This window comes from Heterocephalus glaber, unplaced genomic scaffold (genome assembly GCF_053883595.1).
Source record: "Heterocephalus glaber isolate CG9 unplaced genomic scaffold, H.glaber_assembly_v1.0 deba00001431, whole genome shotgun sequence".
In the NCBI taxonomy this organism is placed as follows: Eukaryota; Metazoa; Chordata; class Mammalia; order Rodentia; family Bathyergidae; genus Heterocephalus; species Heterocephalus glaber.
The window spans coordinates 501557-528648 of record NW_028258295.1 but is presented as its reverse complement, the minus strand read 5'-3'; the positions used below and the strand labels follow the sequence as shown (position 1 = coordinate 528648).

General features: G+C 35.9%; 1 protein-coding gene across 1 annotated transcript in view; it reads right to left on the bottom strand.

Moving 5' to 3' along the window:
* The window catches only part of Tbcel (tubulin folding cofactor E like), a 68418-nt gene that overhangs the window by 15135 nt on the left and 26191 nt on the right, over positions 1-27092 (bottom strand). Inside the window, exons 4-7 of the mRNA XM_004870917.3 lie at positions 25501-25682; positions 23589-23845; positions 20533-20659; positions 18920-19036 (exon numbers count right to left, since the gene is read on the bottom strand). Of these exons, the coding sequence (XP_004870974.1) occupies positions 18920-19036; positions 20533-20659; positions 23589-23845; positions 25501-25682 (683 nt within the window). The remainder of the gene's footprint in view (positions 1-18919; positions 19037-20532; positions 20660-23588; positions 23846-25500; positions 25683-27092) is intronic.

The window sequence follows — 27092 nt, the reverse complement described above, 5'->3', positions numbered from 1 at the left end:
CAAGGTCCTGAGTTTGATCCCTGGTACAAAAAAAAAAAAAAAAATTTTTTTTAAATTTCAATGGATATAATTCACTATATCGAAACATAAATTTTAAAAATGTTATGAATTCAAGAGATCCAAAGAAGTAAATTCTATATTCATGATTTTTAAAAAATCTTAGGAATCTTAATTTAATAAAGGTCATATACAAAAGGCCTACAGCTAACAACAAATTTAGTAATGAAAAGATTAAGATTCATATGGAGTCACAAGGGAATTCCAATAGCCAAAACAATTCTAAGAAAGAATATTACGAAGTCAGTGTAATCAAATCAGGGTGGTATTAGCATAAAGACAAACATATAAGCCAATGTAATAGAAAAGAGTACAGAAACAGAGCCTTATTTTTGAAAAAGGTGCAAAGAACATTTAATGGACTGCTAGGAAAACTAGGTATCAAAGGCCAGAGAATGAAGATGGATGGTAATCTGGCATTGTATATTAAAATTAACTCAAAATGGACTAAAGATCTAAATTTAAGATCCAAGCTAAACATGACATTATCATATGACCTAATACCTTCACTCCTGGATATTTATTCCACAGAACAAAAACTTACATTCACATAAAAATCTGAATACATTCATAGAAGATGACAGAGTATGACTGAAAAAATGTGGTGAATGTTTTAAAAATTTTTAAAAATTGTCCCCTTAAAATATTTCTCTTTACTTCTAACACACTTATCACATTGTTGTTTCCACTTCCTGAAACAATTCTGTAAGTCCACTTTTGTGAATATCTTTAATTATGCTGTCATAGCTACCTTGACGTCCTTAACAGATTTACAACATTTACCTTTCATGGTCATTTTGACTTTGGGAAAGAGCCGGAAATTGCATGATGCTAGATCTGGTGAATAAGGTACATGAAGACACATCATGTTTTCATAAGCTTGCCTTTCCAGCGAATGGCATTCAGTACGAGCATTCACTATATGTTTGAATACAGCTCATAGACACTCACAAAAGGGATCTTGGTTGTGATACTATATTATAGTTCTAAAAAATGTTGTAACTGGGAAAACTGGATAAAGGATATATGGGATTTTACCAAATTATTCTTTATAACTGCACATGAATCTATAATTATCTCAATAAAATTTTTAATTTAAAAGGGTTACATACTATGATTCCATTTGCATGACATTCTGGAAGAGTCAAAACTATAGGAACAAGAAACAAATTAGCAGGTGCCACAGGGTAGGAGTCAGAGAGAAAGACTGAGGAGCATGAGATATTTTTAGATGATGAGAACCGTTTCATATTCTGACTGTTCTAGTAGTCACATGAGGGCAGTATCTGTCAAAATTTAGAAATATAAACTAGTGCAAGGCTCTGGGTTTCATCCCAGGCACTTTAAAAGACATTGCAGATTCAGAAATGTAAACCTAAAAAGGCAAGATTTATGGTATGCCAATTACATATCAATAAACCTGACTTATAAAAGGCACAGTAATAATAGATAATCATTTAACAGGTCTGATTAGGAGAAAAGGCAAAGATAGAAATAAACATTTAAGAAATAAAAAATGAGATGAATAGTGATAGAATATATTTTTGTTTCTTTTTAAAAATTGATTTTAATGATACATTTTAGGTATACAATATAATGACATTCATCATTGGGAATTTGCACCTTAATCATTCTTGGTTCTTATTTTTTTCCCCATTCCCCTGCCTTCCCTTCAACCCCTCCAGCCCTCTCTATTTACAAAGACTTTCTTTTCATTTTCTCATATCAATTCCATTCCCTTCCTTCCTTTCCCCTACCCCTCACACTTCCCCTTTGCCCTTTTTCTTCCTATTTCACATTATCTATTATACCCTTTAGTCTTTATTTACACTTTAAGTTTCTCACAGTAGAGAAACTATTCGGTATTTACACATGTGAGTCCTATTTACTTATGTGAGTCCTATTTACTTCACTTAAGAGTATCGCCTTAATGTGCATCCATTTAGCTATAAATGTCTGTAATTTCACATTTTTTATGGCTGAGTAATACTCCATTTTATTTTTAAAAACCACATTTTCTTTATCCAGTCTCCAGTTGATGGGCAATTGGGCTGCTTCCAAGTTTTAGCTATCACAAATTGTGCTGCTATGAACATGGGTGCACATATATCACTGTGGTAGGATTCTTTTAATTCTTTGTGGAAGATACCCAGCAGGAAAATAGCTGGGTCAAATGGGACTTCCAGTCCTAGTTCTTTGAGGTATCTCCATACTGATTTCCATAGTGGTCGCACCAGTCTACACTTCTACCAGCAGTGGAACAGTGTTCGTCTCTCCCCACAGCCCTGCCAGCATTTGTTATTGGTTGATTTCATGATAGCAACCATTCTTTCTGGGGTGAGGTGGAATCTCAGCATTGTTTTCATTTGCATCTCTCGAATGACCAGTGATGTTGAACATTTTTTCATGTTTATTTGCTGTTTCTACTTCTTTGTGTGAAAAATGTCTGTTCATTTCAGATGCCCATTTTTGGATTGGGTCTTTCAATTTGGGAGGTCTGATCTTTTTAAGTTCTTTATAGATTTTAGATAGTAGACCTTTTTCTGAGGAACAGTAGGTGAAAAATTTTCCCACATTGTGGGTTATCTCTTCACACTGTTGGTGGTTTCTCTTGCTGTCCAGAAGCTTTTTAATAAGAAGAGATCCCACTTGTTGGTTGATTGTGCTAGTTCATGAGCAAACTGAGGTTTTGTTCATAAAATCTTTTCCTACACCAATGTCTTCAAGAGTTCTATCTAACCTCTGTTTCAGCTGGTTTAGCATTTCTATTTGAATATTTAGATCTTTAATCCATTTCAATTTCAGTTTAGTGCATGGTGAGAGATACAGGTCTAGTTTTAATCTTTGGCAAGTTGAAACCCAATTTTTCCAGCACCATTTATTAAAGAGGCTATCTTTCCTCCAGTGAGGGTGTTTGGCTCCGTTGTCGAAGATGAGGGGGCAGAATGTGTCTGGAATTGTTCCCGCATCTTCTAATCTGTTCCACTGGTCCTCAGGTCTGTGTCTTTGCCAGTACCATGATGTTTTTATCACAGTTAGCTTTGTAGTATAGTTTCAAGTTGGTGGTTGTGATACCCCCTGCCATGTCTCTGTTACCTAGAATTGCTTTTGCTATTCTACGTCTCTTCTTGTTCCAACTGAATTTTTGGACTATTTTCTCAATGTCTGTGAAGTATGCTGCTGGAATTTCAATTGGGATTGCATTGAGTCTATATAGCAGTTTAGGAAGTATGGCCATCTTCACGATGTTGATTATTCCTACCTAGGAGCAAGGGATGTCTTTCCATTTTCTGATATCATCTTCAATCTCTCTTTTCAGAGTGCTAGTTTTCAGAGAAGAGGTCTTTGATTTCTTCTGTTAGGTTGATTCCTAGGTATTTCAGTTTTTTGGATGCTACTCTGAAAGGAATTGTTTGCCCTATTTCTATCTCAGTGAGTCTGTCATTGGTGTAGAGGAAAACTATTGATTTTTGTGTGTTGACCTTGTATCCAGCTAATGTACTGAAGTTTGTTATTAAGTTTAGAAGAGTTTTGGTGGAGTTCTTGGGGTCTGCTATATAGAGTATCATGTCATCTGCAAAAAATGACAATTTGACTTCTTCATTTTCTCTCTTTATTCCTGTCACGTTTTCCACCCTTTAACTTGCAGTCTATGAGTTTTTTTAATTAAGTGTGTTTCTTGCATGCAGCATATTGTTGGATCTTGCTTCTTGACCCATTCTGCCAGTCTATTTCTTTTGATTGGTCAGTTGAGACCATTAACATTGATGGTTATAATTGATACATATTGACTTATCACTGTCATGACTTTTTTTTTTTGATTCTCCCCTTTTGTGTTTAATTTCTTGTCATGTTCAATGGATTCATTCTGCTGGGTTTCCTGGGGTTGTGATCCTCATCTTTTCCTAGGATACTGTCTAAAATTTTTTGGAGTGCTGGTTTGGTATTCATGAAGATCCTAAGGTGCTATTTGTAATGAAAGTATCTTATTTTCCATCAATGTTGAAAGATAGTTTTGCAGGGTACATCAATCTGGGTTGGAGGCTGTTTTCCTTTAGGGCTTGAAATATGTCACTCCAAGCTTTTCTTGCCTTGATGGTTTGCTTTGAGAAGTCTGCTGTGACTCTGATGGGCCTTCCTTTGTATGTGATTTGTTTCTTTTTTCTAACTACTTGTAGAATTTCGTTCTTCTGTTGGGTTTCTGGAATTTTAACTATTATATCCCTAAGTATAGATTTTTCTTGATCAAGGCTAATTGGAGTCCTATATGCCTCACTTATCTGTATGTCAAGTTCTTTTCCCCTGCTTGGGAAGTTTTCTGCCCTTATTTCTGTGAACAGCTTTTTTATGCTGTGTGTACTCTTTCCTGTTTCTTTATTGACTCCAATCAGTCTTATGTTATTCTTCTTTGCATCGTCTAGTAGCTGCTGGATTGATTTCTCATGTTCCCTTACTATTTTAAAGAAATTTTTCTTTTCTTGGTCACTTATTGCAATCTTATCTTCTATATCTGAAATTCTGTCCTCACATTGGCTCATTCTGCTGCGTAAACTTTCAATGGAATTTTTAATCTCCTAGAAATCTGCTTGCATCTGTTTTATGGATTCCATTTGTTTCTTATATTGGGATTCCATCATGTTCCTCAGCTCCTCTATTTTTTTATCTGTGTCTTCTCTGGATTTCTTAATCATGTCTTGCACTATGAACACAATCTCTGCTGTTATCTGAGAAATTATTTCTTTTTTTTTTTGGTACCAGGGATCGAACTTGGGACCTTGCCCTTGCGAGGGAGGTGGCAGAACCACTGAGCTAAATCCCCGGCCCATGAGAAATTATTTCTGATTTCATTTTTCCAGATCTTCCTTCACTGCCAGTTCAGGAAGTACAGGTGGTTGAGTATCAGATTGCTCCATCTCGTTTCCCTTTGGGGTTGCTTTAGGTTACCTGGAAGTCTGGTTTTGAGACTTGTTTACTTGTCTTCTCCTTTCAAGGGGGCCGGGGGGGGCCTGTGCTGCTGATGCCTGCGTGGCTCCCCTCCTTGGCGCTGGGGGCCGCTCTGTTCCTCGGCACTGGGGGTGGTGGTAATGTGGCCGGGAAGGTTCACCTCCTCTGCACTGTGGGCAGCTCTGTTCCTTAGCGGTGGGGGTGGTGGTAAGGCAGCCAATACGGCACATTTTTTAAATGACAAGATTTCTCAATTTGGAATGATATTTAAGACTATTAAATAAAAAAGGCAAAATATAGCAATGATTGTTTTGTAATCATTTGTGGGCAAAAATTATGCAATGAATTGCAGTAGAAATACAACAAGAAACTTGTACCACTGTTTGCCTACTTCAGTAGTTGCTAAGGATGGAGCAAGAAGACAACTTACAACATCTGGTTTAACATTTTTAGACTGGTTCCATGTGGAAGTATTACACATCAAAATAAAAATTAAACACAGTAAAATAGTTTTAAAACTAAAATTGGGCTGGCAATTTGGCTCAGTAGTGCTGCTACCTGCCTTGCAAGCTCAAGGTCCAGAGTTTGACCCTCAGTACCAAAAAAAAAACAAACTAAAATGTTTACTCTCAAATTATAAGAATGGAAATGGAAGAGATGTAGATAGAGACTAGGCTGGAGCTCATCAGTGGGTTGGGAAGGAAGAGTCACTGAGATCAAAGGAGAGGAGAGCATGTTTCCAGAAGAAGCACATACAACTATGTACAGTAGACAGTACTCATTAGTGTGATAAATGACTGTTACTGTTTTAGGTACTTATCATAACATGCTGTGCTTTCCATCCTTTAGAGCATAATCCTACTTAAATAAAAGAGTTTACTGTAAAACAGTGTGCTGCTATGCCAGTGGTAGCCTCATGTATCTTGTGTTTAGCTGCATATTTGGATAATATCAAGGGGCCATCACAGATGATTGACATATAACTTTTTAGTTTGCACTTAGAAGTTGGCACTCTGTGTGGTACTTTGTGATACATGTGGATGAAATTGCCTAATAACATATTTCTCAGATTATATTTCCATCACATGTCACATAACTGTATTGAAATTTAAATTTTAAAAAATTTGACTTATGTGGTGTCTACTAGTTAATTAGAATTTTTTCTCCAGACCACTATTTGTTCAATATTAGTTTTGAAAATCTTTGTAAAACAAATCACATCTTCTCATGTCTTGTTTTTTTTTTTTTTTTTTTTTTTTGGTACCGGGGATCAAACTCGGGACCTTGCGCTTGTGAGGCAGGCACCGGAACCACTGAGCTAAATCCCCGGCCCATTCTCATGTCTTGTTAATGCTTGAGATTTTTTTTTTAATTATATGGAAAAATGTTTAAGTACTTTTCAGTTTTGCTTTGGTTGAGTTCTATTATATTCGAATATTATTATAGTTTTTTTCCCTTGCATTGCTTTTCTTTGAATCATTTTAATTTTTGTATATGTGTGTGTTTAGTGAATGATAATAAAGTTATACATTATTTTTAAAAAAAGAATAATGGAAATGACTAAAAGGCAAATATGAAATTACCAACTCAGATCATTTAATGAAGCTAGTATAATTATCATAAAACCAGAACCACAGAAAATTATAGGTTAATTTTATATGTTAAAATAGATGGAAACACCTCTAATAACATTATAAAATGAAATTTTACACATTTTTAAAGAAAATGTCATGTTTCACAAGCAAGTTTAATATTCCAAAAATGCAAAGATGGTTCAACGTAGAAAATATACTTAAAATTGAGATTAAATGAAGAAAGTATGGTAATCTCAATGCAAATACTACATTTCTATAAAAGTCAGTGTTCATTTACAATAAAAGAAACCCTTAGACAACCACAGATAGAAACTACCTTAACGCAATGAAAAGTACCTATCAAAAGCCTACAGTAAAAGTCTTACTTCATATCAAAATACTTCACAGGGAAACTTTATTATCAATCCCTTCAAATGAGGAACAAGATAAAGATGGCCTCTTTTGGTGTTCATTTTTAATACTGCATTGGAAGTTGTATCCAAGGAAGAGAAATAAGAAGCAAAATCATTTGAGATATGGCTACCTAAATAAAAATGCAAAAGAAAGTAAAGACTAGCTATTCTACATGCCAATAAGACTGATGGGTAGATGATCACTATATAAAAACCAACAACATTCCTATACACCAACAATACCCAAAGAGAAATAGTAACAGAAAAATTCATCTAATTTAAAACAGCAATAAAATGATTAAGACACCTAGAAGGAAATTTAATAGCACAAGCTATTGTGAGAAAATCAGAAAACATTACTCAAGAATATAAAAACTTCTCTGAACTGAATGGAAAGACAACATCTGTTCACATATCATGTGTTCATAGAGCACATAATGGCAGTACAATGCCAATTCTCCCCCAAATAAGTCAAATTCAATGCATTCAAAATCCAATTACAGCAAGATTTCTGTGGAATTTATAAGTAATTCTAAAATTCATACAGAAGATAAATGATAATTTTGAAAACCACAACTTACCCTTAGTTACCCTTACCCTGGGTTGGAACTAAAACAAAATGTAATTTAGCAATGTTATTATAACGCTACAAGGATGGACATATACATCAGTGGACCTAAAACAGAACCATGCATTAAAAAAAGACATATGACTTAGGTGGCATTATACAGATGAATAGAGAATACAAATTATCCATATAGTGGAGAAGGAAAGAACGCTCAGATCTCTATCTGAAAGTACACAAAAACAAGTTCCAGGTGGGTCTAAGTCATAAATGTGAAAATTTCCAGCAACAAAAATTAGGAGATTATCTTAAGTGATCTTTGGAAAGAAAGAAACTTTTAAAAAATGATGCATTAAGAATAAAGCACATAGTAAAAGACTGATAAATTTGGCATTAAAATTAAATGCTCTTTTCAAAAAATATAAAGTAAAAAGATGAGATTAAAAAGCTACATACTTAGGGAAGAAACTGCAATGCATATTGACAAGAGAATTATAAAATTCCACTTAATAATTTAGTGGAGATGTAAAGAGTAGACATCAAAGATACACATCGAATCCATACTAGTGGTTACTGCTTGGAATAAGGAAAAGGACACAGGGCAGGGACAAAAAAAAGTACCAAATTTTATCTGTAATATTTCTTTTTAATTAAAAATGAAGTTAAGTAAAATATCAACTATCATCAGTTCTTAACACTGTAAATATCAATGTTTTATTATTTTCAGTATTTTTCAATATTTTTCTTAATTCTAAAATGCAAACAAAAACAAAAAACGTGAAACTAGTTTTCTGTCATGCCCCAAACAAAAGTTCAGAAAGAAAAAATAATGTCCCCCAAGACCACATTTTGGGAGGGCTGGTACCCATTATCTCTTTCCTTTGCAGGCATATTCAAATACTCATATATAACTCCAATCAAGATTAGGAAGGTAGCCTATCTCCACTGGGCTGGGAAAGTGGCAAGAAGTCAAAATAAAGCCCAAGGTAATTGGAATGACAAAGGCTGTAAGCAACAGGGAAAGCTAACATTTCAGAGGCTCTCCCTGGTGTGCCCAGGAGAATGACTCTTTTGTTTCTTAGTAGACTTGAGCTGAATGTGAGCAGTGCTGTGTCATGGCCCTTGTCAGAGGATGATGGAGCCTGGCAATATGGAGAACCCCAGGAGATTCGTGCCCAGTGTAGGAATGTTCCTTCACAACAGCAGGCCCTGTGTCTGGAAGGAATATGAGGTAATGAACCCAGCACACTAGGATTTCTCTAGCATCCAAGACAAAATGAGCCTTCATCAACCTGGTGTCCAAATACAGGCTGCTGTCCCACGCTCACAATAACATGGAGATACAATCAGCTCTATTTAGAAGAATCATTAGTCTCAAGCAGGAAAAAAAGTCATAATCTATATTTTAAAAAGCATACCACTAATGACATCAAATGAGCATCTGAAGAATTCATAGTAAAATCCCTGACAACAAAAAAAGCATTTCCCAGGACACAGTTTAAGGATTCCCTAGGACTGAGAGAAAACTAAGTACTAAAGGAGAGTAAAGGCAAAGAAACACCATCAAGAAACCTGTTAATGTCTCTGTCACTCTGACAACAGTATCTTTTCCTTCCATCAAACAGTTGTTTACTAGACTATGCCTCTTATAATTGCTCTTTATGGAAAGCAAAACTTAAGTCTGACAAAAAAAGACACCCTAAATCAATGTACTTAAAAATATAAAGAAATCATTGAGCCCCCAAAGATAGATGATATGTTGGTTTCTTTTTTTAAAAAAGAGCTGTATCTTTTTCCTTTCTCTTTAAAATTAAATAAAGGACTGTATTAATTTAGTAAAAGAAGCAATTTAAATTCAATCTTTCAGAGGAAATGGATAAAGGAAAAACTGATAAATGTAGACAACATGGACAGAGATCTGATAAAAGGCAAGGCAAATATATAAACATGTGGAAGAATGATAAACATGGAGGTTTTTTTCTCTTCAGATGATATTTATATACCCCTAAAGGGGTCAGGGCTATAAATGCCACAAAACAAAACTGTACAATGTGTTTTCTGGCTATTGCAAGTTCTACAGAGAAATTTAGTCCTAATATGTGTACCTCTCCAAAAAACCCAAGCAACCTCCAATACACTTGTCCTTTTTTATCAAGGTCTAGTTATTAACTAGGTCTCCAGGTATCTCTTAGCCTCTGCGTCTACAAACAAACCATAATCCACTCTTGAACTTTCCCTTACAATGATTTCCTACAACTTACCAGAAAAAACCCTCATGTTCTAGCACAGCAAACCTTCCCTGGCCCACACCATCTTCTCCAGCATCTGCCATCACTTCCCACTTCAAACTGCTGTCATTCCTTACCTGCACACAAAGAATTACTTTATCTTCTGTGATTTTACTTCCTAAGTATTCACCCCTATCCAGGATATTCTTCCTCACTCTCACCAGATTAATTCAATCATTATCTAGGAAAGTGCTATCTTCCAGCAGACCTAAATTCTCCCCCTGGCTCCCCCAGAGCATAACATGAATATTAATCATTTTACTGAAGACTGCTCCACTGCCTGGCACTGCTCTAGGCCCTGGGGAGATAACCAGGTACCCAAAAGAGTAAGTCTTACTTTTGCAAAACTTACAGTACTATGGGTGAAGACAGACAATATACCAGAAATATAGGTCAGGAGTTGATAAATTACAAGAGAAAAAAAAGTAGAGGGCCGGGGATTTAGCTCAGTGGTTCCAGTGCCTGCCTTGCAAGCACAAGGTCCCAAGTTCAATCCCCGGTACCAAAAAAAAAAAAGTAGGTTAAGAGAATTACAGGCAACAGAGGTGTGCTATTTTAGCTAGAGCAGAGAAGGAATCTCTAATAATATCCCAGCAATGAAGAGGCAAGCAGATAACGTGGTGCATTCCAAACAGCAAGTACAAAAGCTAAGCTACGAGTATGCTTAATGTATGTGAGGAGCAGCAAGGAAGGTTTGTTTGTCTGTTTGTCTGAATATATATAAACCTGGGTTCTTATCAACTGGCTATGTAGAGAACAGGCAATAGGGGAGCAAAGGTGGCTGTGGAGAGACTAGTTAGGCTACTACAATGTTATAGGTAAGAGATAGTAAAGGCTTGGACTGAAGTGAATGGAAAAAATAGCCAGGTTCTATATGTATTTTTTGAACATGTAACTGAAAGAAAAAAAAACAAATGGATTAGATGTAAGCAAAAGAGAAAGAAATCAAAGGTGACTCCCAACAGTTTCACCCTGAGCAACTAACTGGAAGAATGGGAAACATGCAAAGGAGCAGAAACAGAGGTGGAGCACTGGGTAAGGAAGGGTATCCAATCAAAGGTTGGGCTTCAGACACGCTGGGTTTAAACCCAGTTTAAATGTCAAGTAGGCAGTTGGAAATATTCATCTGGACTTCAAGGGCAGGTCAGAGTTGGTGGTACAGATTTGGCAGTTATTAGAATAAAGCAGGCTTTTAAAGCCATAGCACTGTTACAAGTACATGGAGGATGAGAAAAGAAGTACAAGGACCAAGACCTGAGATAATTCAACCTTTAGCAGTGGGGAGCACAAGGAGGATTCAGCAAAGGAAATACCTCCAGCTTAGCCCTGAGGGCAAGCTTCTTGAGAAGACACTACTTTTTTTGTCCTTTTATCTCTAGCGTCTGGCCCAGTGCCTCTAGGCTTTTAGTAGGTATTCAGTAAATAAATTAAACTGTCCTCTGAAACCCAGCTAGAATCTGGAGTTTTTTCCTAGAAGTTCTCCTTATAAGGCCTAAGAGTCCAATAACTAAAATATGACCAATCCAGGGAGGACATCTTTTCAACCACCTGTAGGCACACACTGAATTTATTGTGAAATACCACACCACAGCTACCCAGCCACGAAGAGTGGCAGACAAAGAAAGGCTTTAAAAGAAAAAGTCTATTGACTGGAAAAGCAAACACTGTGATGTTCAAAGACCAAGAGTCAAAAAACAGAAGCTTTTCATTTTTGGTTGTTTCACAAAGTAAATAAACATGAAACATACGGTTGACCACTCAGTTTCTGTGGGAGGCTAAAGTTCCAGTCCCACCTATCAAGAGAAGGCAATAAAAGAGATAATTGAGCACCTGTAAGAAATTATAAATCTCTTACAAGAAATACTTATAAAACGCAAACGTATTTTTCCCTTCAGGGCCCTAAACACTTTATTCTGGGATAGGAAAAACAGAACATGTAAATCTCTAGATCATACTCAAGGACTTCTATTGGCAAAATAACTTATCATATGGAAACAGATGTGAATAATCCAGCTGACTCAAAGATAACTTTGCTGCCATAAAGGACACTCAGCTGATCATAATGACTCTTTATTCATGCCCTCAAAGACATTTTGGGCAATTTATCTCACTTATGTCTAAGTAGTGCTATTTCACGTTTATCTGACACAAGATAGGAAAATTAAAGGAGGAGGAAAAGCTCAGGGAACCAAAATGAGGGAAGGTTGTTGTGACAGTTAAAATTCACAGCAAAATGAAGTCAACCATTGATTTAAAAACAAAAATGCTCGGCATGGTAGCAGTACTCAGGAGGCTGAGGCAAGAGGATAAAAATTCAAGCCAGCTTCAGCAATTTAGTATCCCATCTCAAAATAAAAAATTTAAAAAATGAATAAAGATGTAGATCAATGCTCCCTGGGTTCATTCCCTAGTAGTAGGGGGAAAAATCCATGACAAAATGAAATCTTTTCTCCAAAAGGAAACCTCCACCCTTCCCACAAACTAGAGCTCAAATGAGTTGCTGAAGGGCCAAAGTTTCATAACTATGCACTGTGCTCTTTATTACGAATATTTTAGGGAGGGATTATGCATGTAATTTGGAATACAGAGTAAAAAGTATGGGCCTAATGCTCTGTTTATACATCTCTATTCTTAATTCATGACAAACACATTTTAATACAAATTCCTGTGCTCCTATTTACCTGTCCCGCTTGACATCAGGGTGAATGCTACTACAGTTCCTTTTGAGTGCTTTACACAGTTTCTGGCCTTTGCAAAGGATTGAAAATACGTGCTGAGTAAGTGGATTGTTATGCCGGGATCTAATATGTCCCCTACCCCTCAAAATGTCTCATATATTGAAGAATTAGTTGCTGATGGGCTTTTGGGAAGTGAGTGGATCATGAAGCTCTAATTTCATCAGTGGATCAATCCATAATTTGGAAGTGAAGGGAGTGGGTAAAGGCGTGACCTTGGGGACAATATCTGGTCCCTGGCCCCTTCCTTCCTCTCTAGCTCTTTCTACACTCTCTCTTTCTCTATTTCCTGGCAGCTGTGAGTCAAGAAGCTTTCCTCCATCATATATCTTCTCTGCCATATGTTGTAATTCACCACAGCCCAGAAACAACAAAGCCATGTGACAATAGACTGAAATCTCTGAAACCATGAGCCAAAATTAACTCTCCCTTCTCTAAGTTGACACTCTCAGGTGTTTGGTCACAGCAACAAAAAGCTGACCAACACATGGATAATCCCACCACTGGACTTATATGAAAAACCATTAGGAAACAGGTAGTATATAGTAAATATATGTCAACTTTGGCTAGCAAGCATCTGAATGCCCTACTGATTGAGGAGGGATGCCTATTTTAATGAGTAATACAGATACGAGGTCTAAATGAGATTAGTAACAGTAGATATAGAAAAGGTAGAGCTTGCTGATGACCACCCAACAATCAGTGTCAGAAGCATATTTCATAGTGAGATAGAGAAATCTTGGCTGTGCCTTGCTTCCTGCCAATACTACTTCTCTATCTTCTTATCATTCTGTGAGTTACATAATATTCATTATTCTTTTACTAGCTTCCTACCTACTTCAACTGGTAATTAAGAAATTGTCACCAGACTGGATAAAGATGTGGTTTTTCTATAAAATGGAGTACTACTCAGCCACAAAGAACAAGAAACTAGAGACATTTATAGCTAAATAGATGCACATTGAGGCCATACTCTTAAGTGAAATAAATAGGACACACATATAAATACCAAATCGTTTCTCTGGTGTGAAAAACTAAAAGTGTAAAAAAGGGTCAAAATGTATAATTGATAATGTGAAATAGGAAGAAAAGGTCTAAAGGAGTAGGGGAAGTGGGAAGGGTGGGGAAAGGAAAGAAGGGAAACCAAAAAATATGAGAAAAGGAAAAAATGGAAACCAAGTCTTTGTAAATAGGGAAGAGAGGAGACGGTGAAGGGAGGGCAGGGGAATGGGGAAAAAATAAGAATCAAGACACATCAGGTAAAGATACAAGATCCCAATGATGAATATAACTGTATGTACCAATAAACTTAATGAAAAAAAAAAAGAAATTGTCACCAGGGAGTAGATTATGAGCAACAGATCCTCAGGTAATTATAAACAATGTGGTTTGATTTGTGGCCTACAAGGGGCCAATGAATATCATATTTGTGTTCATGGAAGACATTCTGTAAGTCTTCATGAAGCAGTGAAATAAATGTCATCAAGTCACATGGAAGGCTCTAGTTAATTGAGAGAGTGCTGAATGAAGGGCATGAAGAATTCAAGACTATGAGGTAGAGCATCTGCTATTCTACAGGTACAAGATAGGATTAAGAAAAAAATACATAAGGTAAGTCCCTACAAACTAGCCCCAATGTACAAACTGAATACAGGTACTGTTAAGAAAAGTATCTGCTTTTCTCTTGCAACAACAGAGCTGAGGCACCATGAAAAAAATTTTGAAAGATTGGATGCTCTAGGCTGAAGAATTAAAGTTAGTCCAGTTTGTATCCATGTTGCAAACATGAAAGTCAGAGCACTGATTAATAGAAAAAGAAGTGGAATGGCAGTGCCTTGAAAGATTGTGAGTTAGGTGTACCTTAAATCTCTAATTCTCACTTAGGCCCTTCCTTGCTAGTTGGGGAGCCCATCTTCCTTTGTCCTCTCTCTCTCTTGCTTGAGGAGGTAGTGAAATCCCCCTGCCTGAAGAAATTCTCTTGCAAGAGTAAACTAACTCCTATTTGCTTCATCCTTCCATACACACATCCTGCTCCACTTCCATGAGGTAACAGCATGCTTTGTGGGGTTAACTATCACATGAATTATAAGACTATGTTCATTAATATGGGTAAGCTAATTGAAAAAAAGTACAGGTATAGATTCTGACTGGTTTAGACAAGGAAGAAAAAGCAATTTTAGCTTCAACTGTTTGCTGATATAAGAATGCTTGTCAGAGATTCTGACAGAATTCTTGTCAGAATTCAAAATCTACCTTTAATACCTAAGAGGGGTTCTAAATGTTTATCCAATTGGCTGACTGGAAATTGGAGTTGGATACAATGATACTCTATGCTAAAAGAATATGTGTAGTGTCACATATTCTTAGGATAATGTAGAATTAAAAAACTGCAAGATATAAGAATGATGGATATGATTGTGTAGCTTATGTTACACCTTTACCCATTCTCTACCTATAAACCTTAAAATGGCCCAGAGAACACTTCCTACTTCATGCCTTGAAAATACACGTACAGTGGAATGTCCACATCTCTAAAAAATACTTTATAGGCCAAAGATAGAAGGCACCAAAATCAGACTACCCATTTCAAGAATAGAAGAGAAGCAAGTGGCATTTAAGTACCAGCGGTCGGGAAAGTGGGCATAAGTAAACAGGCAGCAGGCCAGAATGGATTAAAATAATCTGACAGTGTGAATCTTTTGCAGTAGTTTAAAGCATCACAGAGTCTTTCAGATTAGAATAAAGAGGCGCTCTAACATTAAACTAAAAGCATCATTGTTTCCTTAGAAGGAACAAAGACAGTGCTGCCACTAAAGACTTGATGATGACATACCATATCCCTATTCAACATTTCAGTTGGTAAGGGTCTTGAACAAAAATGCTGCCAGTTATTCCCTGGTCAGAAAAGTCTACAAACCTGGGGCTGGAAGTGAAGGACGTGATACATCTCAGGATTACATTCAGGGACTAATTTGTAAAACTGTTCTTTCATATTACTGAGCTCTGCTGGGTTCACGGGCTTTACACTCGAGAGAGGAATGTTTCCACTAGTACTATAATAATTACTCTGCTTGGAAGGTAAGTCTCTACCCATTTTAAATTCTTCAAATCACTCTGCCAAAAGCATACCACCCTCTCAAAAAAGTGTCAGGCAAGAAAAGTTACCTTGATGGTTAAGGAGAAATATAGCAAGGGGGACGTGTGAGTAGAGAGGGAACCCAGACTATCTCTGTAGCACTTCCTGGTATCTCCTGGTAAAAAATAATCCAAGATTGCTGAAACCACATGCAGGCAAAACTACCAAGGGTTCAAGTCCTAACACACACACACACACACACACACACACACACACACACACGCACAGATTTAAATTCACCTTTTACTCCAAAACAGGTTAAAAACAAACAAACAAAAAAACCTCTGTCTAAGTTACCTCAAGACAATCTTCATTGCATGTAAACAAAAAAGGCAGATAATGGAAGAGGAAAGTCATAAATACCATTTATGTATTCAGGGTCAATATAAAATGTGAGAATATCAATCCATACTTATATATTTATATTTTGTTTTTTGCCATTTCATGTAAATGTTTATAAATTTTAGTTAACTTTCCTTCTCTAATTTTTCCATTATTTTGTAAAGGGTATCCTGGCATGGTTAACTTTACAACTAAATCAATAGGTTCCAAGATATAGAAAGAAAGGAGAAATGGACAGATGCAGCAATTTATAAAACCAGTGTTATTTTACTGGAAAGGAATGTGATTTCAGCTATATAATGAATACATTAGGCAGCTAAGAATAATTTTTTATATAACAATAGAGAAAAGATACATAGATATTGGGAAGTCTAAGAGGAAGACTATAGTTACATATTTTTTTGCTGACTTGGTCCTATTTGGGAGAAAGTACTAAGATCAAGGGAAACAGTATTCTACCTCTCACTGCAGAAGCCAAAACTGGAGCAAGTAACCCTTTCACCGATGGCTAGGGAAAGACTTTGAGCACATGCCCTAAACAGAGCCAATCATTTGGTTCCCTATAGATTTCTGGCTCAGGGAAATGAGGTTAAGGTCAATGAGAGAATCCATTAAAATTGAGCTTCATAAAAATAGGAACAAAATCTTTGTAAATAGGGAGGACTGGAGGCATTGAAGGGAGGGTTGGGCAAGGGTGAAAAATAAGAACCAAGAGAGACTATGTAAAGGTGCAAATTTCCAATGACGAATGTCATTATATTGTATACCTAAAATGTACCAATGATTAGAATGAATAATCGATAATGTAAAATAGGAAGAAAAGGTCCAAAGGGGTAGGGGTAGTGGGAGGGGCAGGGGAAAGGAAAGAAGGGAAAGGAAAAAATGATGAGAAATGGGAAAAATGGAAATAAAGTCTTTGTAAATAGGGAAGGGTGGAGGGCGTGAAGGGAGGGCTAGGAATGGGGAAAAAATAAGAACCAAAGATGCATTATATAAAGGTACAATTCCCAATGAGAAATGTAATTGTGTTGTATACCTACAATGTACCAATAAAAGAATTTAATACAAAAAAATTGAGCTTCATAAAGTAGGAACTCTGCTCACTATTTACTTCTACTACAACATCAGTCTTATAGTAGGAACTTAATAAATAAATATTTTTAAATTGGAAAAAAAGGACAGTGAGAGATTCTTTTCAGGACTCACAGGGAAATCAAAAATCCAATACCCAGCTTCCTGTGTCCAGTAAAACCTGGCACTGCAGTGTCTAGAGATGACAGTGCCAACTATGGTACCTGAAGCAGAATCTGAGTCAAAACCACTGCTGTCCTTGTCCCCTTGATTCTGGCCTATGCCTGGTTCTTCATCCTGCCTAATAATGCTTTAAGTTTCCAATGTCCTTCCAATAAATGTTCTTCCAATAAATTTCTCTCCTGATTAAATTTAATCAAAGGTGCTCTCTGTGACTCCCATTCAAGAACATCAACTAGTACAGAGGCCTAAATACACTTCAGGATAATTAGACCCATGGGGTCAGGAAATAATTCTCCACATATATCTTCTTGTAGGAGACTGTAAGTTAAAAAACTATAATGATAGATTTATGCTCAAAGCCAAAATATTTACTTCCTTCAATACGTTAGACTGAACCAAATGGAACTGTACATATAAGACCACTTTTTAATCTAAATTTTTTTCATACAATTTAACCTAATATATATCAGTTATTTTAAAAGACACAGTAGTATCTACTACCTGTTTGCTCTGTTAAGTTATCTCAAAAATGTTTCCTTAATTTATGTAATATTTTTAAAGGCTTAGGCTTTAAAACACTGCTAATAAAACTACAAAAACCTTTTTATACAGCAGCATTGATTGAGGCTTACAGAATGTCAACCCTCTAAAAGCCCTTATAAATATTAGAGAATGGGAGGGGCATGTATTCAATAAGAATGAATTAGAATCACAGACATTTGTAACCAGGAGGCCCAACTACAATGACTCACTGTCAGCCCTAACTTCCATTCCAGTTGTCTGAAATTCCTCCAGCCAAATAGGTATCTACACTACAGTATTCTCAGAGTCATTAAGGAAGGAAAGTATGTAACTTCTTTAGTAGCCAGTTCTAGTTACCAACAAGTAGGAACCTATTTTGGAGGGGTTTTTTTTGCCTTATATATCTGCCTGTATCACACCTGCTACATTTCCTCTTACCTGCATAGTTTTAAAAGCAGTTCCTCACTATACAATACTTCATACATTTAATAGTATTTACTAACTTATTACTCAGCATTTCCCTTCATACTCAACCATCCTAATTCCTTTAATATTTCCCAAAACTCTATTTTTCAATTTTTTCTCTATTCTGAACCTACTGTACATTTTCCAAGTATTCCAAAGTGTTGAAATTAGTGAATTCTGAAAGCAAACGCAAAATAAGTGAGACCAATTTTGAGGGTCGGTAAAAAATGTGCCACTAGAGAAGAGAATTTAAAAAAAAAGAAATTGATGACAAGAAGTACAGAATGGGAATGACTGAACTGGTGAAATACACAATCATTCTTTTTTTTTTTGGTACCGGGGATCGAACTCAGGACCTTGAGGTTGCGAGGCAGGTGGCAGAACCACTGAGCTAAATCCCGGTCCCCCCAATCATTCTTAATACAAGTGTGAGATGAGAAGAGATACATTGTGGAAATGAGATACAACAGGCTTGCTTTCATTTTTCTTCTTTTTTTAAAAAAACTTATTATCAAAGTCCTCTAAGAATGATCCAAAAAATAAATATTAGATTTTGCCCTAAAACAATAGTTTAAAGTTGTCTCAACACTACAATGCTTTGCTAAGCTGATAAGAGGTTTTTACCTGAATGGTACTTCTTCCTTTGGAACATCCACATAGTAACGAATAAAAAATCGTTCAGAATCTTCTCGCTCACCATCGGTGACAACACTGCCATTAAGTTTAGAAACTGATGGCAATCTATAAGTTAAAGCCAAAATAAAGACCTTTTAAGACGTCAAAAATATTTAGGTTTAGAAATATAATAATTCGTTTGAGGGTCAGTCTTATTTCTTTGAATGGACAACATCTGACGTACTTTTCCTTGTGTATAAATACAGACACGGACTAAGGTCATATAAAAGACCAAAGAAATCCAGTTTCATTTTTGAATATGATACTGACTTTTCATAATCATACCTCATCTTTTAAAATAAGATTCTAGGCAGCACCAACATCCAACTTAAATAAATATAATGCAAGCCACAAAAGTAATTTTAAATTCTCTAGTAACCACACTTTTAAAAGTTAAAAGAGGTAAAATTAATTTTAACAATGTAGTGTATTTAATCCAATACCTCCAGGATATAATCATTTTGACATATACAGTAGGCACTACTCAAAAATAATTAAAAAGCTATTTTCTATTCTTTTATTCATAGAAAGTATTTGAAATCCAGTATTTATTTTACTCTTTAACACATTTCAACTCATTCAAGACATATTTCAGGTACTCACAGCCACACATAGCTAGTGGCTACTACATAAAACAACACATGTCTAAAGAGTGCTCAGTATAATATGATTATATAATTCAGGAATTAATTTATCATATCCGCAAAAGAATTGTGTAGACAATAATGTATAAGGTATTCTGCAAACTCAATCTTCTTCAAAGAGAAGTATGCTGACATTTCTTTCTTCAATTAGATACTAATATGGATATTAACAACTACAAAGTAGTAAGAATCTCCCAGGCATTAGCTGGTCAGAAAGATCAAAATCATGTTTAAAGAACCACTCCTCTTTAAGGAATCTTAAAGCCTATTTTCTCTTTCAAAACTACTATGTTTAGTGCACAAAGAGAACAAATCAAAGCTTTGTGGCCCTTTTCATTTTAGCCAAAATCGCATTTCTGCCACAAAATTACTCCCAGTAGGAAATAGTAGTCTGTGAAAGCAATGTCTGAGACACAAAGGCAAGAGAGTCTGACAAAGAACATAAAAAGAATGCCAGTCATAGTTAAGTCAACATATATTCAAAAAGAAAATATAGAGGCTGCTGAAATAGCCCAATTCCCATGTATCTGCACTTTAAATGACCATTACGTTAACTGAGGAAATGAGGACAACTACAAGAGGAAAGATTCCCTATCATATGGACTTTTACCGTGTGATCCAGAACATTTCTTCAAAAATCTTAACACTAAAAACCATATCAATAGAATAGATTTATGAGGGAACATTTTGGTGGCATTAGAGGACATTGGAGGCATTGAGGACAAGGTATCACATTTTCCTCACTGTATTGCACTCATTTTTATCCAGGACTGGAAGCTACAGATGCAGCTCCTTTAAGCATGGTCTACTCAAGACATGGGTAGATTCATAGTGCCCCTTTCCCAAATAGTGTACCACCCCTTTAAGAAAACAGTAAGGCCCTATGAAAAGAAAAGAGAAGAAATCAAGGCCACAGACCTGGCTACTACCAATTTCCTGCGCTCCTCAGTGGTATATGGCTGCAGAAGAGGAATTCCTAACAACCTCACTTCTTCAAGTTTGGGGAATGAATTTAGTTTGTCAATGTCTTCCCAGGACTGCAAACCTAATTTGAGAAAGATATTGTTTAAGTTAATATAGACAAGCACACAAATAAAAGGAAATCATTCTAATTAATAATTTTGGGAACGTTAAGATGATCATAGACAGTATGAAATTTTTTTCCTATCCAAAGAAAAACTGGAATACACACTATAAAAATTCTGCCAGAGTCTCTCCTATCTCTGAGTTTAGTGGTCAAGAAGAAGCAGACTTGTTCTCCAACATCCTCTCGTCTCCTGATTCTACCAAAATAACTCATTAGAGGGGTCAAAGATGGTTTCAATGAGCAGGAAGCAAGACACAATTACCTAATTTTTTTTTTAGAAAGTAGTATACCAACTCATTTTATTTTACAGACTCATGGAATGTAACTATGGATCAGAGTTGATCCTGTCATATTCAAGTGTTTACCTGACAAATTCTAAAATGGGATATGATCAACACAATTAGAAACTAAATATTATCATTTTTGTACTGTTCTTATTTTATGACAGGGAAAATGGATCCAAAATCACTGTTAAACAAAAACCTTGAACCTTTGAGTAAGGAGAACATACAACAAATTAAGGTTTTTAGTTGTAAAATCAAATTGTTCTGATGGTTGTGAGCAAATGAATCATCCAAGTCAATACTTGACTTGCAAGTCATGTAGAACTTGCAAGCAGGAAAAATATTCCTGTAATTATGAAGCTGGTCAATTTTACAACATAGGAAATCCATTCTGGACAGCAACATAGTCCCTTCGTATTTCTATAAAACTGCCACAAAGGTAAAGACAGAGGAACAACCTATGAGGACTCTGGTACAAATTGTTCCAAATCACAACTGTCCTCTTCCCTTACAATGGCATTCCATCTAGAAGGAAGAATAGAGTTAGATCAACTGGTGTCAAATTGTGAAATAAATAGCTTCCTTACACAAAATATTGGTTTTCAAAACTTTTCACTTGTAATAGCTATGGTGAAATAAACTAAGTTTATGTTTTTTTCAGTTGTAGGATAGAGTTACTTTCAAATAGGCGTTCTTTCAAGAAATAGGATAAATGACAATGTCTCAAGAATAAGTCATATTAGGAAAATATTTTTGTAAAACACATCTGATAAAGGACTATTAGGGAAAATAGAAAAAGAACTCTTAAAACTCTTAAAACTGTGGAGCAACGGGAACTCTTGCTCATTACTGGTGGAAATAAAAAAGGTATAGCTACTTTTGAAGACAGCTTGGCAGTCTCTTACCAAACTAAACATATATGCTCCAACAATCATGCCCTTACTATTTACTGAAATGAGCTGAAAACTTATATCCATACAAAGGCCTACACACAGATATTTAAAGCATCTTTATTCATAACTGCCAAAACTTGGAAGCAACAAGATGTCCTTCAGTAGGTGATGGATAAACAAATTGTGGTATATCCAGCAAAGGGTCTATTATTTGGTGCTAAGAATAAATGAGCCATCAAGCCATGAAAAGAAATGGAAGGTAGCATGGGATGTGGCTCAGCGGCATAGTGCCTGCCTAGCAAGCTCGAGGTCCCAAGTTCAATCCCCAGTACAAAAAAAAAAAAGAAAGAAAGAAATGGAGGGTATAAATGCATATTATTAAACAAAAGAAGATGTTATGGCTTGTATCCAGATGTCCCCCAAGGCCTCATGTGTTCATAGGTAGGGCTTTTAGGAGGTGGCTAGATATAGGATGTGTGATACTGGCATTAAGGATGTGTGGTAATGGATTGGTCAACTAACTGGTTTATCATAGTTCTGAGTGTGGATAATGGGAAGGCTCACCCTGGCTGTGGGTGGCACTACCCAAAAGTCTTATAGCCTGGATAGGATAAGAAGGAAAGGGGGCTTCCTGCTTGCTACTGCTGCCTCCCTCCTGCTCTGCCATGAATTACTTCTCCTTTCAATGTCCCCCTGGCATGCCACCCTGCCTTGAAGTCAGCTAAATATGGACTGAAACCTCTACAAACTGTAAGCCAAAATAAACCTTTCTACTTTTCACTTGTGGGTATCAGGTATTTTGTCTTAGCAACAAGAAAAGTAATTAAAACAAAAGCCAATCTAAAAAAGCTACGTACTATATGATTCCAAATGGATGACATTCCAGAAAGGCCAAAACTATCAAAAAGCTCAGTGGTTTTCTGGACCTGGGGATAAATAAATGGAGCAAAGGGGATTTTTTTTAGGGCAGTGAACCTATTCTGTACAATACTACAATGGCAGGTACACGCTATTATACATTTGACAAGACCCAAAGAACATAAGACGCCAAAAATGAATCTTAATGTAAATTATAATGGTGTGTCAGCATAAGTCGACTGATTTAAAACACTACAAATTTACTACTTTGGTGTGGGATATTGAGAGTAGGGGAGGTTCTATGTATGTGGGGAACAGTGTATATGGCAACTCTCTACAAATCCTGGTCAATTTGCTGTGAACTTCAAATTGCTCTAAAACATGAAATTTATTAATTTAAAAAAACCAGGCTAAATATACTCGTTCCTGTGATATGATCAGATAGCAAGATATGGACAATAAACTAGACATTAGAAAGGTGAGCATTTGAAAACAGATGGCATGTTGGGATTCCTTACTCCAAATACAGAAAAAACAGTCTAGTTTGTTATTCTTTTTACTCTTCCTTTTACTGTCTAATTCCTCAACTTCATTCCACTCCTTCCATAGCATGATCTCTTTAATGTATAAAATATAAATTACTAATGCAATGCTCTGTCACTTAATATTTATCAGAGCATTTATGAAAATGAATGTCTTAAATTTAATCAATCAATAGGCATTGGCATGTCATGTTGAAATTTTGTCTTATAAAAAGGTAGAAGCATGACTGAAATAAATACATTTTCATTGTATTTCATACTTAAGCTCAGAATAATCTACATACAGAATGAAAAAGAGGCTGTGCCTCACCTGATTTGTGGAGACTGATGGATCGCAAATTAGGAAACAACCTGGCCAATGAATCATCAGGCTCCTCAATGGCATTCAAATGATTGTTGGCCAGGATAAGGGTATCCAGTGAAGGAAACATAACTCCTAACTTTCGTATTTCAGTCCAGTCTTGGAGGTTATTGTCCGTTATATGTAGGAGCTTAAGAGAATGACAGCAAATAGACGAACAAGACACTGTTTCATAGTCATTAAGGCACAGGAAGAGCTCCTCCAAACTGCAGAAAAAAAGGGAAATATTTCATTGTTTAAAGAAGTTTATAGTTTGTACTGTTACTTATTTTTATTCATTCAATAAATAAAGAGTGTCTACTATACGTGAGACTGGTAAGTATTATAGAGAAAATATAAAGCTGCCTTCCTGAAGCTCAAAATACTGTACAGCTGAGAAGACAAAACCTCAAACATGTAAAACAATAGAGAATGATATAAGCTGGACTGATTTTGTGCTTAAATAATTAAGTGCTAAATTAAACAGTACTAACTGTAAGCATAATTATGGTTCATACAGGAATGAACTTGCAACTGTAGCTAGGATAACCAAGAAAAGAAGCAAGGAATTGAAGGAGAGCTGGACTTACATAAGTTGAGGGAAAAGAGAAGAAAATTCCAGAAACAACTATGAATAAATGTTTAGGAATAGAAACAATAATTACTGAATTCCTACTGTGTCTGGAACATTAGAGATTTTACTTCTATTTCTGCAAGGTAAATAATATTATCACCACTTTACAGACAAGGAAGCTAAGCCCAAAGAGGGTAAGTATCTTATCAAAAGTGATATGGTTAGTAAGTGGAACTGGGATTTAAAAATTCATTCAATCCCATGCTAGAAGTTGCATGTGGTAAGGAAAGCAATCTCATAGAGTAAAACATTAAGATGCAGTAAGTAGGGCCGGGGATTTAGCTCAGTGGTTCTGTCGCCTGCCTTGCAAGCCCAAGGACCCGAGTTCGATTCCTGGTACCAAAAAAAAAAAAAAAGATGCAGTAAGTACTGTGAGATAAAATTCTGAAGGGCTTTGATAATTTCCATATTTAGATAGTCAAAGAAACTACAGCCTCATAGTCAAGTGTGGTGGCATGCACTTGTAACTCCAGAACTGTAGGAGGCTGAGGCAGGAAAACTGCAAGTTCAAGCCTAGCCTAGGCAACTTAGTGAGAACTTGTCTCAAAATAAATAATAAAAAAGGGTTGGGGATATAGGCCCTGGGTTCAATCCTCAGTACTGTAAAAAAAAACAAAGAAAAAAAAAACAAAACAAAAAAAAAGAAAAAAACCACAAAAAATCTCCCAAAACCTATAGCTTCCTTCATATATTTCTTTAAAGTACTTTGCACTTTGCACCCTTATGTCCGTAAACAAAGACAGACACAAACAAAATATAAAAAGGCATTTTAAACTGACAAAAAAGTATGATTTCTTTCTTAAATTGCTGAAAAGAATACCAGAGGTCCATTTTACCATCAGGCCAGCTAGGCATTTAATCATCTAAATGTTAACATATTTTAGAGATACTATGAATTTTTTTCCTCCCAAAGAAAAAGGCTGAAGCAAAATTCTTAAATCAAGTAATCAGAAGATTAGAATGGAGAAAGGCTGAGCTGATCTAGAAGCAATAAGCGCTTCTCTGGGGTATTTTCTAGCCAAAAGATGACATATCTCATGTCTCAGTGCTACTCAACACTGAATAAGTACTCCACTGGAAATGCTACCAGATTACCCTCACACCTTCATGCTAATTACTTCATTTTTCTAGCTTCTTTATCTATTCAATCTGCAGTTCTAGTATTTCTGAGATGGGAGATGAGCGGTACTTCTATGTACTAACACAGACCACAACACAGCTCCCTCTCCACCATGCTCTCAGGCTTACTCTGGTAACTCCTGTAGGATGGTGTGCACTGTCTCCCATGAAGCTTTGCTGTTGTTGAGGACGAGTTTGCGAACCCCAGAGAAGGATCCAGCACACGTTCTTTCTAAAACTGACAAATTCAGAGGGTTGGAACTCAGGTTTAGGAACTCCAACTGGGGAACATTTGACACAATTTTACTGACCTAGGGAAGAGAAAAAAGCATATCAGGCAGTAATCAGAGCTTTTATATAGCAATCACGCTCAAGAAGTCCTAAGTGAGTGGGTCCCCAGGTATAGGCCCATTTACCTCAGGGAGTCCTACTTAGTGATGCTACCCACCGAGCAGCATAAGTGATGTCAACAACTCTTGGCAAATAATTTAATCTCTTTCTATGAAATAGCATATCTGATAAGTAATGGAACAAAAAAAAATTTCCTATGTCACCATTAGCAAAATTTCTGTTTTCTATGTGATAGTTTCTGTGATAAATAAAGATTAAAAGATAGTTTAGATGATATTCCAGGCTATAAATTTTTAAAGAGCTAAGACTGGGTCATATAATTCTCTTTGAGTATCTTCTTGCTCTCATTCTCAGAACATGAAGGCTAATTAAAGGTTTCTTTAAAACAACTCTAACAATTCACGTGTTCAAAACTGACTACATAATCTCAATCAAAAAAGTATGGTTTGAAGTTGTATCACACTTTAAAAACAAATTTATTTAAAAACGAATGTATACATAACTATATAACAAAAGTAAAAGAATAATTTTAGTTAGCAAACTGGTAGATTGAAAAACAGGAAGATACTGAACTATTACTTGCTCAGAACTAGTCTTTTTATATAGCTTGCTAATTACATTCTTAAAACAATTTGTTAGATAAGACTACTTTCACTCTAGTAAATGAAGAAACTGAGGTTCAAAGATGTTAAATAATTTGACTAACATCTCAGAGTCACAAATTTAGAATCTGGAACTCAAAAGTCAGAGTCATTGCTCTTTCCAATATACTAGTCATCATTAACTGTAACCAGAAAAAAATGAAGTAACAATTGAAGAGTAGTTGGTATAATGAGTAAGAAGGACAAGCTTAAACAAGTAAAAAATAAATACTAAATGCCCAGTAAATATACTAAGTGTCAAATGTCCAGACAATGTGGTAACTAAGTTATGAAAACAAGGGACTAGGAAGGGGTATTTAGGATTAGTTTCAGAGATGGAAAACCTGGGTTCAAACCGGTTTCCAGCACTTCCTAGCTGTGTGGTTTCAAATAAATCACTCAACTTTTCCAAATCTGTTTCCTGATTCATAAAACAAGGAACATAGTACCCATCTATGTTAGATGGCTGTTGGATTAAATGAGATACACATGTGATGCATTCAGCACAGCAACTGGCACCTCTTTTTGAAACTTCTTTCCTTAATTACCCATTAATTACATGTAAATGATGGAAGCAGAGATAGTGGAGCATTTAACATTTACTGAATAAATTATGGCACAAAATCATTCAATAGATGTAACTATTGCTAATATAAGAATAGTATGAACCAGTATCTCAACCCTGGCTATCCATCAAAATATAGTGATTCCCAGGTTCGACTATAAACT